This window comes from Cebidichthys violaceus, unplaced genomic scaffold, assembly GCF_023349555.1.
Source record: "Cebidichthys violaceus isolate CVI_PGR_0920_01 unplaced genomic scaffold, fCebVio1.0.p SCAF_6, whole genome shotgun sequence".
Lineage (NCBI taxonomy): Eukaryota > Metazoa > Chordata > Actinopteri > Perciformes > Stichaeidae > Cebidichthys > Cebidichthys violaceus.
In genome coordinates, this window is record NW_027176816.1 from 10,796,511 (window position 1) to 10,813,360 (window position 16,850).

Here is a 16,850-nt window from a genome sequence, read left to right on the forward strand (position 1 = left end):
ACTCCTTCACCCTGTGGGACGATTGGTTGCCCTGCCCCGTCGCTCAGAGGTCCCTGGGCCGATCGACACGGTCACAGCTGTTTTCTGTCCTGGCCCCACAATGGTGGAATGAATTTCCCACTGACGTCAGGACAGCAGAGTCGCTGCCCATCTTTCAGCGCAGGCTGAAAACCCACCTCTTCAGGAAGTGCTACCCTGAGCCTTCCACTTAGCACTTATTGTATTCATACTAGCTTGTTGCACTTATTGTATTCATATTACTTTTTTTTTGGACTTACTGTTTTTCTTTGTTTCTGCACTGTACTTTGGTTCTGAGTTATGCTCTGCTTTGTGCTCTTAGATGCTTGTTTGGAAAAGGAGATGTACTTATGACTTCTGGTGACTAATAGTTCTTTTGATTAACAATGTTGAATGCACTTATTGTAAGTCATCTCATCTTCAACCGCTTATCCGGGATCGGGTCGCGGGGGCAACAGCTCCAGCAGGGGACCCCAAACTTCCCTTTCCCGAGCCACATCAGCCAGCTCTGACTGGGGGATCCCGAGGCGCTCCCAGGCCAGTTTGGAGATATAGTCCCTCCACCTGGTCCTGGGCCTTCCTCGGGGTCTTCTCCCAGCTGGTTGTGCCTGGAACACCTCCCTAGGGAGGCGCCCATGTGGCATCCTTACCAGATGCCCAAACCACCTCAACTGGCTCCTTTCCACGCAAAGGAGCAGCGGCTCTACTCCGAGTCCCTCATGGATGACCGAACTTCTCACCCTATCTCTAAGGGAGATGCCAGCCACCCTCCTGAGAAAACCCATTTCGGCCGCTTGTACCCGCGATCTAATTCTATCGGTCATGACCCGGTCCACATGACCATAGGTGAGGGTAGGAAGATTGCCCGGTAGATAGAGAGCTTTGCCTTGCGGCTCAGCTCTCTTTTCGTCACAACGGTGCGGTAGAGCGACTGCAATAGCGCCCCAGCTGCTCCGATTCTCCAGCCAATCTCACGTTCCATTGTTCCCTCACTCGCGAACAAGACCCCGAGGTACTTGAACTCCTTCACTTGGGGTAAGGACCCATTCCCTACCCGGAGTGGGCAATCCACCGGTTTCCTGCTGAGAACCATGGCCTCAGATTTAGAGGTGCTGATCCTCATCCCAACCGCTTCACATTCGGCTGCGAACCGATCCAGTGAGTGCTGGAGGTCACAGCCCGATGAAGACATCAGGACCACATCATCTGCAAACAGCAGCGATGCAATCCTCAGCCCACCGAACTGTAAACACTCCTCCCCACGACTACGCCTCAATATCCTGTCCATGAATACCACAAACAGGATTGGTGACAAAGCGCAGCCCTGGCGGAGGCCAACCCTCACCGGAAACAAGTCCGACTTACTGCCGAGAACCCGGATTGGGGAGCGTTGGTGCACAGCCATTTTTAGATCTCTCCAGAGATGTTCAATTGGGTTCAAGTCTGGGCTCTGGCTGGGCCACTCAAGGACATTCACAGAGTTGTCCCGAAGCCACTCCTTTGTTATCTTGGCTTTGTGCTTAGGGTCGTTGTCCTGTTGGAAGATGAACCTTCGCCCCAGTCTGAGGTCCAGAGCGCTTTGGAGCAGGTTTTCATCAAGGATGTCTCTGTACATTGCTGCATTCATCTTTCCCTCGATCCTGACTAGTCTCCCAGTTCCTGCCGCTGAAAAACATCCCCACAGCATGATGCTGCCACCACCATGCTTCACTCTAGGGATGGTATTGGCCAGGTGATGAGCGGTGCCTGGTTTCCTCCAGACATGACGCTTGGCGTTCAGGCCAAAGAGTTCAATCTTTGTTTCATCAGACCAGAGAATTTTGTTTCTCATGGTCTGAGAGTCCTTCTGGTGCCTTTTAGCAAACTCCAGGCGGGCTGTCATGTGCCTTTTTACTGAGTGGCTTCCGTCTGGCCACTCTACCATACAGACCTGATTGGTGGAGTGCTGCAGAGATGGTTGTCCTTCTGGAAGGTTCTCCGCTCTTCACAGAGCAACGCTAGAGCTCTGTCAGAGTGACCATCGGGTTCTTGGTCACCTCCCTGACTAAGGCCCTTCTCCCCCGATCACTCAGTTTGGCCAGGCGGCCAACTCTAGGAAGAGTCCTGGTGGTTCCAAACTTCTTCCATTTACGGATGATGGAGGCCACTGTGCTCATTGGTACCTTCAATGCTGCAGACATTTTTCTGTACCCTTCCCCAGATCTGTGCCTCGATACAATCCTGTCTCAGAGGTCTACAGACAACTCCTTGGACTTCATAGCTTGGTTTGTGCTCTGACATGCACTGTCAACTGTGGGACCTTATATAGATAGGTGTGTGCCTTTCCAAATCATGTCCAATTAACTGAATTTACCATAGGTGGACTCCAATCAAGTTATAGAAACATCTCAAGGATGATCAGTAGAAACAGGATGCCCCTGAGCTCAATTTTGAGTGTCATGGCAAAGGCTGTGAATATGTATGTACATGTGATTTTTTTCATTTTGTATTTTTAATAGATTTGCAAACATTTCAAACAAACTTGTTTCACGTTATCATTGAGGGGTATTGTATGTAGAATTTTGAGGACAAAAATGAATTTAATCCATTTTGGAATAAGGCTGTAACAAAACAAAATGTGGAAAAAGTGAAACGCCGTGAATACTTTCCGGATGTTTCTAACAGGAACTGAGAGATGATTTGTATCAGAGGATAGCAGCAGAGATGAACCTTGTCATTTTGTCTCTGTGTTCAGAAAAAAAACACCTGTCCTCAACAGTCTGACAGGTACAATGTTAAACACACACCAAAGACTTGCATTGTTGGTAATTGGAAGTACTATGCAATAAGCAATAAGATAAAAACACAGTGTGCAGTCACTCAGTGTCTCACAACAGATACAACGGCACAGAGAGGAATGTCAGTGCCATTCACACACAGGCTTACATAGTCTTAAGTAAATCTAAATCGCTCTCCTTGGCTATACATTTAGCTTGCGGCTCAGCAGTTACTTATTGTACACATTAAAACACATCTGCATTAAGGTGAAAATTTGCTAAATTTGATGCAAATCATTAACCGTGTCATTAACAGGATCAAGGTTCCGACTTCGATGGTTCACACCAACCACTGAAGTGAATCTGTGTGCTCATGCCACTTCAAGCATAAGAGTAAGATACAAAACAAACACACACAAACATTAACAAAATATTAAGGTTCATTTTCAGTTATAATCCAGTTAATGCACTGACTTGCTTTGGAACACAAAAAAAGACACACACAGAAATCCATTAAGTTTAACTAGGAGGCAATTTGAAATACTTTGTAATGATTTACCTGACAATCAAAAAGCTGTTCATATTTTAACGCTTCTTCATAGAACTAAGCTCATGATTTTGATCTCAAAATGCACCAGATTGATGCATTTAACTTTAAAATGTACAACATTAACTAGAAAATAAAAACTCAATTAGTCTACTGGTTTAAACTAAAGACAGTACTAAGCTCCCTGCCAACGTGAGGAGGCGTCACCTTAAACAAAGCATGGATCTCTCAGAGCGATCAAGGTTTATTGTGTCACTACACACACACACACACACACACACGTATATATATACGTATATATATATATATATATATATATATATACGTATATATACACGTATATATATATATATATATATATATACGTATATATACACGTATATATATATATATATATATATATATATATACATATATATACTTATATATATACGTATATACGTATATATATATATATATATATATATATATATATACGTATATTTATATATACAGTTGTGGTCAAAAGTTTACATACACTTGTAAAGAACATAATGTCATGGCTCTCTTGAGTTTCCCCGTTATTTCTACAACTCTGATTTTTCTCTGATAGAGTGATTGGAACAGATACTTCTTTGTCACAAAAAACATTCATGAAGTTTGGTTCTTTCATGACTTTATTATGGGTTAACAGAAAAAGTGATCAAATCTGCTGGGTCAAAAATATACATACAGCAGTGCTAATATTTGGTTACATGTCCCTTGGCCATTTTCACTTCAATTAGGCGCTTTTGGTAGCCATCCACAAGCTTCTGGCAAGCTTCTCGTTGAATCTTTGACCACTCCTCTTGACAGAATTGGTGCAGTTCAGTTAAATTTGATGGCTTTCTGACATGGACTTGTTTCTTCAGCATTGTCCACATGTTCTCAATGGGATTTTAAGTCAGGACTTTGGGAAGGCCATTCTAAAACCCTAATTCTAGCCTGATTTAGCCATTCCATTACCACTTTTGATGTGTGTTTGGGGTCATTGTCCTGTTGCAACACCCAACTGCGCCCAAGACCCAACCTTCGGGCTGATGATTTTAGGTTATCTTGAAGAATTTGAAGGTAATCCTCCTTCTTCATTATCCCATTTACTCTCTGTAAAGCACCAGTTCCATTGGCAGCAAAACAGCCCCACAGCATAATACTACCACCACCGTGCTTGACGGTAGGCATGGTGTTCTTGGGGTTAAAGGCCTCACCTTTTCTCCTCCAAACACATTGCTGGGCATTGTGGCCAAACAGCTCGATTTTTGTTTCGTCTGACCACAGAACTTTCCTCCAGAAGGTCTTATCTTTGTCCATGTGATCAGCAGCAAACTTCAGTCGAGCCTTAAGGTGCCGCTTTTGGAGCAAGGGCTTCCTTCTTGCACGGCAGCCTCTCAGTCCATGGAGATACAAAACACGCTTGACTGTGGACACTGACACCTGTGTTCCAGCAGCTTCTAATTCTTGGCAGATCTGCTTTTTGGTGGTTCTCGGTTGACTCTTCACCCTCCTGACCAATTTTCTCTCAGCAGCAGGTGATAGCTTGCGTTTTCTTCCTGATCGTGGCAGTGACAAAACAGTGCCATGCACTTTATACTTACAAACAATTGTTTGCACTGTTGCTCTTGGGACCTGCAGCTGCTTTGAAATGGCTCCAAGTGACTTTCCTGACTTGTTGAAGTCAATGATTCGCTTTTTCAGATCCATGCTGAGCTCCTTTGACTTTCCCATTGTAGCGTTTGTGGGCGTTTGTATCCAATGAGCCCTATTTAAATGGCCTCAGAGAAGTCACCAGTTGTAGTCACTCATAATCACTCACAAGAAGTTAAGAGGCCATGCTATGAAGCTCATTTCATTGACACAACTTTCTAAGTCACCAAAATTGCTAATTCATGTTGCTGTATGTATATTTTTGACCCAGCAGATTTTGTCACTTTTTCTGTTAACCCATAATAAAGTCATGAAAGAACCAAACTTCGTGAATGTTTTTTGTGACAAAGAAGTATCTGTTCCAATCACTCTATCAGAGAAAAATCAGAGTTGTAGAAATAACTGGAAACTCAAGAGAGCCATGACATTATGTTCTTTACAAGTGTATGTAAACTTTTGACCACAACTGTACATACATACATACACATACATACATATATACATACATATATATACATACATACATACACACATACATATATATATATATATATACACATATATATATACGTATATATATATATATACGTATATATATATATACATATATATATATATATACGTATATATATATATACATATATATATATATATATACGTATATATATATATATATATATACACGTGTATATATATATATATATATATATATATATATATATATATATATATATATATATATATATACGTATATATATATATATATGTATATATATATACGTATATATATATATATACGTATATATATATATACATACGTATATATATATACGTATATATATATATATACGTATATATATATATATACGTATATATATATATACATACGTATATATATATATATATACGTATATACGTATATATGTATATATACGTATATACGTATATATACGTATATATATGTATATATATATATATATATACACATATATATATATATATATATATATATATATACACACATATATACACATATATATATACATATACATACATGTATGTATGTATGTATGTATGTATGTATGTATATATATACACATACATACATACACACTTTCAAATTATAATAAAACGGATGATTTATTTTCACTATTTTAGCCGATTGTTGTAAATGACTATAAAAGTAATTTGTAAAGAGTATTATGTTGCCTTTTGTTTCAAAACCAGGAAAATCATACTTAAATAAAATGAATGAGAAACAAAAAAGTACAACATGGTTACTCTAAGGATGTGTATGGCAGCCGACATTTACTTTCCCAACTGATCAGTAATTACACATTACATAACACTTACATCACACTTGTTTAAAGTACTGTTATGTTTGTCTGTGCACTTTATTTTCTATTTTATTGTAAATTTGAATTCTATTTTTTGCACTGTGTTGATTGTTATGCACCATCCACCATGTTAAATTCCTTGTATGTGCAACATACTCTGGTGAAATAAACGGTTCCGATTCTGAATTCACCTAATTCTAGTCTTTCCAGGACAGAAACAACTACCATCTCCTCACAGAACTACATTTTTGACATTACAAAAGACAAAAGAAACATGCTTAAATAGTCTTTATTTCATTTGATCCATCTTCTGTCCATGTGCCTAAACACCAGAACCACTGATGAGTCAGTTTGGTGCAGCTGTAACATGGGAGGCCTGTTCCTAAACTTCATCAACAGTAGAAACTGTGAAAGCTGATGAGGTTTTCACTAAGGTACTGAAATTCCCAGGCAACTGTTAAGTGTAATTTTTAAATTAAGTAGAACCACAAACAGCTGACCACCATTACAAACAAAAGCATTCAACATCTGAACAGCAGCTTTGGTTAGTGGCCTGTATGCATTTACTGCTCATCAGAGGAAAAATCATTCAAATGTATCTAATGATTCAAGTACACATCTTATCATAAATCTCTGTGCACAGTCTATCTGCAATGCATGCACATGGATAGATTGTATGAGTCACACACTCGCATTAAAAAATATACACGACAAAAACTAAAAATTCTTCTCATCATTGGTATCCCATTATTTTGTCAGTAAACAGTTCTTAGCATTTTTAAAGTTTCTTAAAAATCATACAGTACTGCTCTTATAATAAATTACAATTATCCACCAGAAATGGTTAAAACATTTCTCCTCTCAAAAAATATCAATACAAATATGACATTACCTTTCTTAATCAGGCTTCTTTTGTTTGTGTTTTGCATGCTTTTTATTTCATGATGTTCAATAAAAATTAATTAAAACACCACAGAAACACCACACATGTGTTCTTTTAGGTTGCATTGTTTGCAAAGTCAGTTTCTGGTTTGGCAGTTGAAAGTAGCCACTCTGGGTGTAAAGACAGAGAATGAATGAGGGAATAATGAGGAACATTTAGCCGACAGTGGAGAAGAGTATTTTCAGAATGTCACCGTGGCTGTTTTTGTCTTTTTGTCACAGAACTTTATGCTCGAACATTAAAGTTCAGGGATTAACCACGACTGGTTGTGTCCACGAAAAGCAGCTTTATGTGGAAATTGAAGTCAATAATAAGAATAAAAAGACTTGACTGACCCGTCAAGTCGGCAGTTTAAGCCGAGTATCAGAAATGACACGCATCAGCACCAAAGAGGGTTTCAGTGACCGTAACATGGACGCTTCCACAGATCTCAAATGTACCCTAAAGCTTCAGAATGTTTGAGTCTAACATTAGACTTAATACTTCACTTGCTCGGTATTTCTATTGATAAAAAGAACTTTGTGATATCTGGAGATGACATGTCTTTTACTCCTGTGTAATGAACTTGTTTCAATCCCATGTAGAAAAAAGGTTTAACATTGTTTTACAGTTGATATCTACTTTGAAGAACCAAACTAGTATTTGTGGAATAAGACGATTGGAAAATGGATGGTTAAAAAAAGCGAATGTCTGCGAGGAGGAATAGTGAAATTGCCTTCAACAGTGGGAGCTAAGAATATAAATGTTGGCCATCTTGAATCTCTAAAATTAGTTTACAAGTAAGGAGCACAAGTGAAAAGCCCTGTTAAGAGTTTGTTGAGTCTTTATGTCAGCTGAAGTGTTTAAAACATCATTTTGCATCCATCTCATTATAGCTCAAGGAGTTCCTTGCATACCATCCAGTCGGTCCACCCTGCTCTCACATGACGTCGGCCCGTTTGTCCCTGACTTTGCTCCTCTGTTTAGTCCTGGCCTTGAAGGCAGCGGAGTTGAAAAGATGCTGTTGAAGAGGAAGATTAATAGATGAGTGCAACGATGTTTTTCCTTCTCAAATTGTAATCACACTGGATGCCTTTCTGTATTTTGCACCACGTGTAGCTGAACAAGGATGCAGCATAAATGCAAAACTGAAAAATGCAAATCACACACTCCGAGGTCGGATTGTTCCAGTGAGCAGGTTGAGACTCAAGAGCAGAAGAGATGCTGTTACCTTCTCAAATCTAGAGATCTTGTTGGCTTTGACCGTAGCGTCCAGGATGAGGGGAGGGCCGAGGCCAAAGATGTCTCTCAGTAGTGGGTTAAACTGCACCACAACAAAAACACACAGAAATTAACATGGGCTTGGAGACAATAATGTCCAACTGTGAAACAATTGATTTTGCCGTTTTGTATTTAAGTAATGGCGAGACGACCTTCAACACAGCACAATTGTGCAGAAGCAAATGAGTGGATCAAGTTGACAGCTTTGAAAATCTACTATTCACCTTCAACAGCCACTAAAACATGGAGAACATAATAGAATAAACTGTGTCATCTTGCCTACTATGGACCTTAATTAGTATTTCCTTTCTAATGTCCCATTATTGGTTACATTTTGCAGTACGAAAGCTCCCTTTTGCTAAAATGCTGGGTGTCTCATTTCGAGTGTTTGTGCATTACTGATCAAGTTATTGATAAAAATCAAATAATGAGGCAGTGAGATTCCCCCACACGTTCTTTAGATTATACTCCACACTAAATTACACTTTGCTCACATTCTGCTGCTGAAATTGGCTCTTCAGGCTCAACTCCAGGTGTTTGTTTATTTGCGTCTATGCCAGATGTGAGCGCAGTCACAACTTAAGAGACAAAAGCAGTCACATGACACTCTTTACCAGTTGCAAGTGACAGAACATGAGCGGACCGTGAATGAGGCTGTATGAGCAACTTCTTTTTAACTGCAGCAACCAAAGTCATATGCATCACTACATGTGATCATTCCTGTGAGAACACACCATCACTACGGCTCAAGTGCGTTTCCTGACCTGTAGATGGTGTCTGACTCCGGACTCCAGGATCTCTTTGAAGGCATCGTAGATTCGTCTCCTCATCCAGCTGTCGATGTAAACACTCTCCACTCCAAACCTGATCTTCTCCTCGGTGAAGTCCTCATTCTGCAGAAAAGAGGAAGCATCACAAAGTCAAAGCCAGGGCACATGTGCACAACTTGAAATTTTATTTAAAAAATCCAAAAAACATGTTCAGGAACCATTTTATTGATACAGAAGTAAAATCATTCATTAGAAATATCCTCGTTGCAGCTATGAAACAAACCTCGATGTAATGTAGCACGTCTCTGAAGACGGAGCGCTGTTTCCGCCTGTCGTTCTTGGCTCGATGCTTATTGCCGTCTGTAGCTAAACTCTTCAGACATTCACACATTCTTTCACTGTCCTCCACCTCAAAGTCCTACACACAAGAGACATAATTGTAGCATAGAAATACGATATTAAAACCAGAAATACAACAGCTATGGGTTTACTGGTAAAAGAAGTAAACAAAGGTACTTGATTGTGAGTGAGCGAGCGAGCGAGCGAGCGAGCGAGCGCGAGAGCGAGAGAGAGTGTGTGTGTGTGTGTGTGTGTGTGTGTGTGTGTGTGTGTGTGTGTGTGTGTGTGTGTGTGTGTGCGCACCTCGTCTATATCTCGTCTGAGCTCCACCAGCAGGGCGATGGTCTCTCCCACTGCTATCCTGTAGTTGACGTCACTGCTCTGCAAACACGCCTGCAGTTTGGGGAGGTGACTACAGAGAAGGCAAAAGAGGGAGAGAATCACTGTTGAATTTATCAAAATGTCACACCCATGAAACTAAACAGAGCTAAACTGAAGGGTAACAGTTTGAACACAGTTTGTTCCACTCACAGGTCAAGCAGCACAGCCAGTCTAGATGCAGGACAGAGGGTGACCAGCAGCGACCAGGCCTGCAGGGCAGCGTTGTGTAGGGCTGGACTGCCAGGTTTGGGTGTGGGCAGCGTTCCCTCTCTGTTGGGGTAGGACGACATGAACACGCTCTCCAGCAGGGCCAACGACTTGATCAAGTCCTGAAGAGGTTCAGTGGCGATGTTGAGGGGAAGAAGACAGAGAAAATATAATGAGGGACGACAAGACAAGCTGTTGATGTATAACAAACACTATTGATAAATACCACTATAGTATTATCCCAGATAATAAAGCCTTAGACACACATTTGATAAGATTTTATCTGGGAGATTTTTCAGAAGGCTTTTGTTGCATGATATATTTTAGTGTCTACATTAGGTGTGGAGGTAACAACAGCAGTCTGCTATTTCCCTGTAGCCCCCCAGCAAGAATGAGATCATGATGGATTCAGCCTTTGAAAGCAAGTTGTTCTCACCTCTCCTTCTTCAGAGGTAGAGACATAACAGCACATCCCCAAAGCTCTGGCACACTGATGGAGAAAAATGAAATTAAAGTCAAATAACCAGACAATTATTCAGGACAGGACAGAAAGAGTGAAGCAGGGATTACCCAGATGCTAGTTTGCAACATCAAAACTCATATGAACATTGCAATAGAGTTGCTACCATGATCCTAATGCAATTTGTTATTCAAATAACCTAGTCAACCCTAAAAGTGATATGGTTTGTTAATGTTTTGACTCAATAGACTATTGTACAACAATGGAAGTGAGAGTGAGGTCAGCCGGGTGGAAGAAATGCATTTCAGAAGTTTCACTAAACTAGTAGCTTAACCAGATGTTTTTGGTTTTGTTGTTGCATTAGTTATTTTCACATTGCCGAGTTTTCAGCTGCAATCCGTGTAACTCATTTTGGATCCAGCATGTACACATGGCGTGCATATGTCCGAGCTGCTTTTCATGTTCTATTTTCTGCTCGTCTTGTCATTTTCCCCCGAGAGTTTATCCAAAGATATCCAAAGTTTTGCACGATATCAGAGAATGTTTATGCAATTACTCACACTCTGGCGGGCTGCTACGCTGGCACTGTTGTCAATTAGAATTGCGGTGAGGATGGGGCGAAGCATCTTGAAGCCCTCCTCTGCCTCGTCTCCACCCCCCAGCTGGATACAGAGCAGGGTGAAGACCGTGGCCGCCGCTGCCTGCTCCTCCACGCTGCCTGAAAAGGGAAAAGAAGGTTTTTATCTGTGTAACTGCAGTTGTTTTTAACTGTGTTTCTGTTCCAACTTGGGAGACAGAGGATAAAATGTTGTATGCACTGGCAAATTATTTCCTCTTACCCTTTTTAAGGCTCCTTTCCAGGCAGTCGCTGATGGTGAGGCGTCTCTCTGTCAGGAAGTCATACAGCACTCTAGAGGAGAAGGCCTGTCGCAACGACTCGAGGCCTGCTAGACGAGTCTTAGCACTGAGAAAGACACAGAGAGAGATAGACAGACAGAGGTGTTAATATCTCTCTCACAGTCTGGTGTTGCACCATCACGTTTCATGTCTTTCTGTTCATGCCTTACATTTCCTTTTTCTACTATTTATAATGACAAAAAACAACACTCACCTCTTATCCACCAGGTTGTCTATACACTGCTTTAGTTTGTCTTCTGTTTCTTCCTGGGCCGTCAGCTCATCCACCTGCTCCCCTCCTGTGTTGGGCAAGTCAACACACAGGGTTTGGTTAACTGTATTCAACAGTCTAGAGCCATGTGAGTTTTACTATCCCAACACAAAAGAATATGCTCATAGGAAGCGAAATGCACCAATATGTTGGCTGTGTTCATTTCCTTTGGTGTATGTAAGCAGTACCATGACCATCATCAAAAAATAAATAAGCATGTGTATGTATTATCTGCATTCATGTACAAACCTACACCCTCTTCCACCACAGAAGTGCATTCGCTGGCACTGCTGCAGTGGCTGAGAATATCAGACGTCGGATCATCATCGCTGGCACCGGACTCTCCCTTCACCCCATTTCTAATGCCTGGAGACAGAAAAAAAGACAGAAGGGGAAACAGTGAGGCGAGGGGGTTAATAAGGGAGAGGACAAAATAGCAGAAACACTTTATACTAGAATGCCGTCATATAGAAGACAGTCTTCTTCTATGAAGCATCGAACCACCTACTGAGAAACTACAAAGTCTACACAAGACTGATTCTCACAACTGACGACTAGACTCCACCAACTTATTGTATATAAATAACAGAGATGCTATATTTAAACTGTAACATGACTTGTATCTGGGGTAGCTACTAGCTACACCTCAGCAGTTTGCACATTAACATTTATAAAAAAATAAATAAAAAAAAACTACTTTTACAATAAGATGACTTAAGTACATTTTTTTTTTATTAATTTCACTCCCTGTGTCATTTTTATATCTGCTCTCCAATATGCCCTCATGTCATGTTTTACTATCAATCTCATACCACACAGGGTCTGATTATCTCTACGTTAATAATCAGGGCATAATGACAACAGAAGGATTTTCTATGCGTCTATTGATACTGGGCGGTAATTAGTGTTTTTATTGTTTCCACACAGCTTGGCCCTGTATGTATGTAATGTGTCAGTTTGTTACATAGAGTCTGAGCCCAACACGGGGTAAGAGCCAGGCTAAGCTAAGCTAAGCTAACCCTAGGGTTCCTGCTGGCTCAGGACTTTCTACTGTGGGTGGGATTACTGGAGACCAGAAAGGCAATTCACTTATTCATTCATTCATTTAGTGTGTACAATCCAGAATGGTCAGACTGTGTGTGTGTGTGTGTGTGTGTGTGTGTGTGTGTGTGTGTGTGTGTGTTCAGGTCAACCAGGACAGTCGAGGTCACTTTGAGTGTTGCAGCAATGTCACATGGAAGTTGTAGTTGCTATTTACTTTCTCCACGAAAAACATTATCAGCTATTATTATTCAGCTAAATCCACCTGTGCTCAGGTAATAATACAATTCCAGAGAACAATTAAAAAGCAGCTAAATGAGTAACTGGAAGCAGCACTATTTTTGAGCTCATAATGTGTAAACTGAGAAAACTAAATTGTAAAGCCGTTGTCTTAACTTGCTATTCTGTTTTTTTTTGTTTTGTTTTATTATAAAAGTGAAGCATCAAGGGTGGAAGATATTTTCAGCCACAAGCCAAATGCAGCTGAATGTCTGCTGTGTGCGACTAATTTACCACAACGCACCACACTATCATTTAAAGGCACTTAAATGTATTCTTCTGAAATTGCTATAGCGAGGAAAATAGTGATCGTAGCAGTAAAACTGATTAAACCTGTTTGAACAATGAAGCTTCAACTCCTTCACACTTTACTGTTGGCTGCACCTTTTGAAACATTTTACAAATGAGCTGACTGGATAATTAAATCAATGCCAAAACTGTGCTGCACTGTAATGATACAATAGTTGTGGCCCAAATAATTGCTACCGTTTCACTCACGTCAGCATATTACACTAGTTGTAAAACCAGGTGTGTAAGTAAGCTTATACTTCTGAAATGGCTAACCAGCTTTTCGTTGCCAGAAGATAAGCCTGAATGCAGCCCTGACAACCCTGCCTTCCTTACGTAATATTCTGATTTCTACAGCCTCTCTCATTCACATAGCTACCGTTGGCAGATGCGATACCACACGTGCGGCGGGCCTGTATCAGTGATTTATTTCCCAGTTATCATCCTTGACCCACCGGCGGCTGAACAGGTCCCTTCAAAGCTACACAAACACACAGCTACATGGCTTCTCACGCAGGCCTGCCCACACACAGCACAGCTACGATAAGCGCGAGCTCCCTGCCACGACTCACGTGTCGTCTCCACTTTGCCACTTTCTGCTTACATAGCAATCACTCAAACTGCTCCGGCTGTCAGTCCCCGAGAAGGAGGATCTGCTGACGGACAAATCACAAGTCCAAGCCAAAGGGGTGAGTTGGAGCTTGTTTGAGTCCCTTGGCCGTGGCCTTGTAGTACAAGCTGGAAGACTAAATTAACCTGTGATCTCTCTACAAACTGTTGCCGAACAACAACTTTGCAAATGCAACATCAGATTCTGTCCAATTTGCCATATGTAGAGATTTGTGGAAACTTGCACATTTGAACTCTTAATCAACCAATCAATGAAACGTCACTTATACAAGTATTGAAAACAAACACACGGCAGCAGTCAGGCAAAGTGGGATGGGGAAGCAACAAAGAATAATGATGACACAATAACAAAATAAAACAACTCCACAGTATCGTGCAGTGAGGTCATTTGAAAACAGTGTCAAGAATGTTATACTGGCATGGCACATAATTTACACACATAAGAGAGAACCAAGTCACTCCAGGAAGCAACGACTGCATGAATGCAAACTTTTCTGGCGTCAGCGCAGGTGAGAAAAAGAGGTTGGATGATCGGAGAGATTTCAACCACGATGGTGCGATGGGTGCACACTCGGACTTAAGCAAAGTATACAGTGACGATGCAGGACTAGATGATAGCAGCCAATCATAAGTGTGGGTAAACTTTCTTTACAGTTATGTGCCATTTGTGTTTTAAACAGCCATCAAAAGCATGGATGGTGGGGGCGTCAACTCGCAGTGCTCAAGCATGACATGCATGATGACTTAAGAAACTCAAACAAGGAAATGATTTTGCCAATATGCTGCAAAACCACAAAGAGGCTGTGGGAAAGTCAACCAGTCACTAGTGAGCAGCCTGGGCAGGTAATGTATGAGGAGGGAGAAGTTAAAACATTTCAGTGCAGATGGAAAAACAACCCGGGGAGTTTAGCACGAGAGAGGCCGGTGGGTTTACTGCATGCACTGTAGTGACGTTCAAGAGCGCCTGGAGAAGCCTTAAGCTGAACACCAAGCTGGGGTCAGGGGTCAAGCGTCAGATGAGTTACCTTTCGGCGAGGCTTTAGCCGACAGCTGCAGCTGAAGAACCTCCTGACGAAGAGAGCCTGGAGGTGATGTATGGACGGAGGGATGAATAGATGGGTAAAGGGCGTATAGAGTGGAGCAAGAACGGTGGACGGAATAAATGAATGAATGCAAAGATAGGTCAAATGCAGAGATGACCATGAGGGGGTAGAAAACATCAGAAGTGAGTTCCATTTTCCTGGAACTTTGCATTAGAAAGTACTGATGCATAATTAACAATACTACTTGAATTATAAAATTGACACAGATGTGCAAATACTATTTATCTTAGTCAATGTCTTTTATATTTCCCAGTGAGTCTATTTTTAATCGGTAGCGCAATTAGCAGAAATCTATATCTCTTGAAAGTGTATATTTTGTGTTAGTGTGTGCGTGTATTTCGGCGCAGGCACGTGTGTGCTTCCTGGGTGACGTCACTCCATGCAACGTGAGGGGCTGTATCTGTTCGCTTTCTATACATCCATGGCTGTAACAGCCTTACAGGCGCATGCATGGTCCGCAACGCTACTGTACAACGATCGAAACGTGCAACTGTGACTTCGGAGCTGTAATTTAACTGCACGTAAACGAACTCGAATTATTCGTAAAATTAACGCAATTAAAGACCCTGTTGTTGCACACGTTGTTCCTCTTCAACGCAGTTTCTCCAAAGTTACGCTACCTGTACAAAGTGGCACATGGCTGCTAAAAATAACGTGCGGTTAACCTTAACCCGGCAAGTGTAGCTCTAGCAAATCAGGGGCCCTGAACGCTGGCAGATAGTATATGTTAAACGTAAATTAATTACACTTTCCTCAGTTCTTCAACGACGTTTTAACTTATTGTGAGTGGCTTCAACGTAAATGTCACAAGCACATGCAGACCGCAGAGTTTAGCTACATCACTATGAACCACATGGCTTTACATGGCAGTCTGGAAACCCTATTTAAGTCAAGTGGCTAAAGTTAGAGGCGCAACAAGCTGTGACGTTATCGCTGTTTTTAAGCATGCCGCGTGGAAAAGATACCCAGACTACTAATGTAACGGTTACAGCTAACGTTAGGTTAGTGTGGCTTAACGAGAAATGTGTGCATACACGCTCAACAGCTACTCTCTATTAGCATTTTCATCGCAACTGCCATATTCAGTCATTACATTCCTGGTGAGTTAGCATGGCTGCTACACTTACCCGGCTTACTGGAGCCACGTTTCCCTTTTTTACTCCGTGGCATTTTGAGTCGCGCTTCGATCCACAGTTCACAACAAAGCTAGCTGAGGTTAGCTCGCGAAAGTTAGCCCGCTTTCAGTCAAACTGTTAAGTCTGCTCCTCACAGATTTGACAGTTAGTGAGAAAGTGTCAGCAGCAGAGGGCCGGGTGTTCTCCGTGGTTTGTCTTGATAGCTGGGTACAAATTCACAAAATAACACCCTATCTCACACTTTTGTTGACACTTTGGCTAACGTTGGCTAGCGTCCTTCACGAGCACCAACCACCGAGCACGCTCAGCAACTCCCCGCTTTCTCCAGTCTTGTAATAAAAAGATGGCGAAAAAGTCACTTTTTTCAACGGTTTTCACGATGTATTATCTGTGATGGTCCCCCGGTAATCTATATCTAATACCAGGTTGGGAGAGTGAGTAATTTCCAAAGTGTTTGGGACGGAGTTTCGAGCACGTTGCTGTCGCCAAGCCCACCATCTTCCTCTCAATAACGACTGATCTAAC

At 41.4% G+C, this 16,850-nt stretch overlaps 1 protein-coding gene across 2 annotated transcripts; it reads right to left on the reverse strand.

The window, feature by feature from the left end:
• Positions 1-6,593: 6,593 nt before the first annotated feature.
• Positions 6,594-16,822, reverse strand: ifrd2 (interferon-related developmental regulator 2). Of its 2 annotated transcripts, XM_068733454.1 has the most exons (13): positions 16,317-16,822; positions 15,112-15,168; positions 12,098-12,214; positions 11,792-11,876; positions 11,520-11,644; positions 11,241-11,398; positions 10,657-10,710; positions 10,164-10,342; positions 9,936-10,044; positions 9,577-9,711; positions 9,288-9,416; positions 8,474-8,566; positions 6,594-8,263 (listed from the first exon to the last, which is right to left on the reverse strand). In XM_068733454.1, the coding sequence occupies exons 1-13, from the start codon at positions 16,357-16,359 to the stop codon at positions 8,183-8,185; spliced, it is 1,365 nt and encodes a 454-aa protein (XP_068589555.1). In that variant the 5' UTR covers positions 16,360-16,822; the 3' UTR covers positions 6,594-8,182. The 2 variants fall into 2 exon arrangements, with proteins under 2 accessions (XP_068589555.1, XP_068589557.1); XM_068733456.1 differs by lacking the exon at positions 15,112-15,168.
• Positions 16,823-16,850: the final 28 nt, after the last annotated feature.

Coding starts and splice junctions, on each gene's coding strand:
- ifrd2 (XM_068733454.1), bottom strand. CDS start 16,359: ATGCCACGGAGTAAAAAAGGGAAACGTGGCTCCAGTAAGCCGG. Junction 11,877..12,097: donor TGTGGTGGAAGAGGGTGTAG/GTTTGTACATGA, acceptor TGCCCAACACAG/GAGGGGAGCAGGTGGATGAG. Junction 9,712..9,935: donor TCAGACGAGATATAGACGAG/GTGCGCACACAC, acceptor TCTTGTGTGTAG/GACTTTGAGGTGGAGGACAG.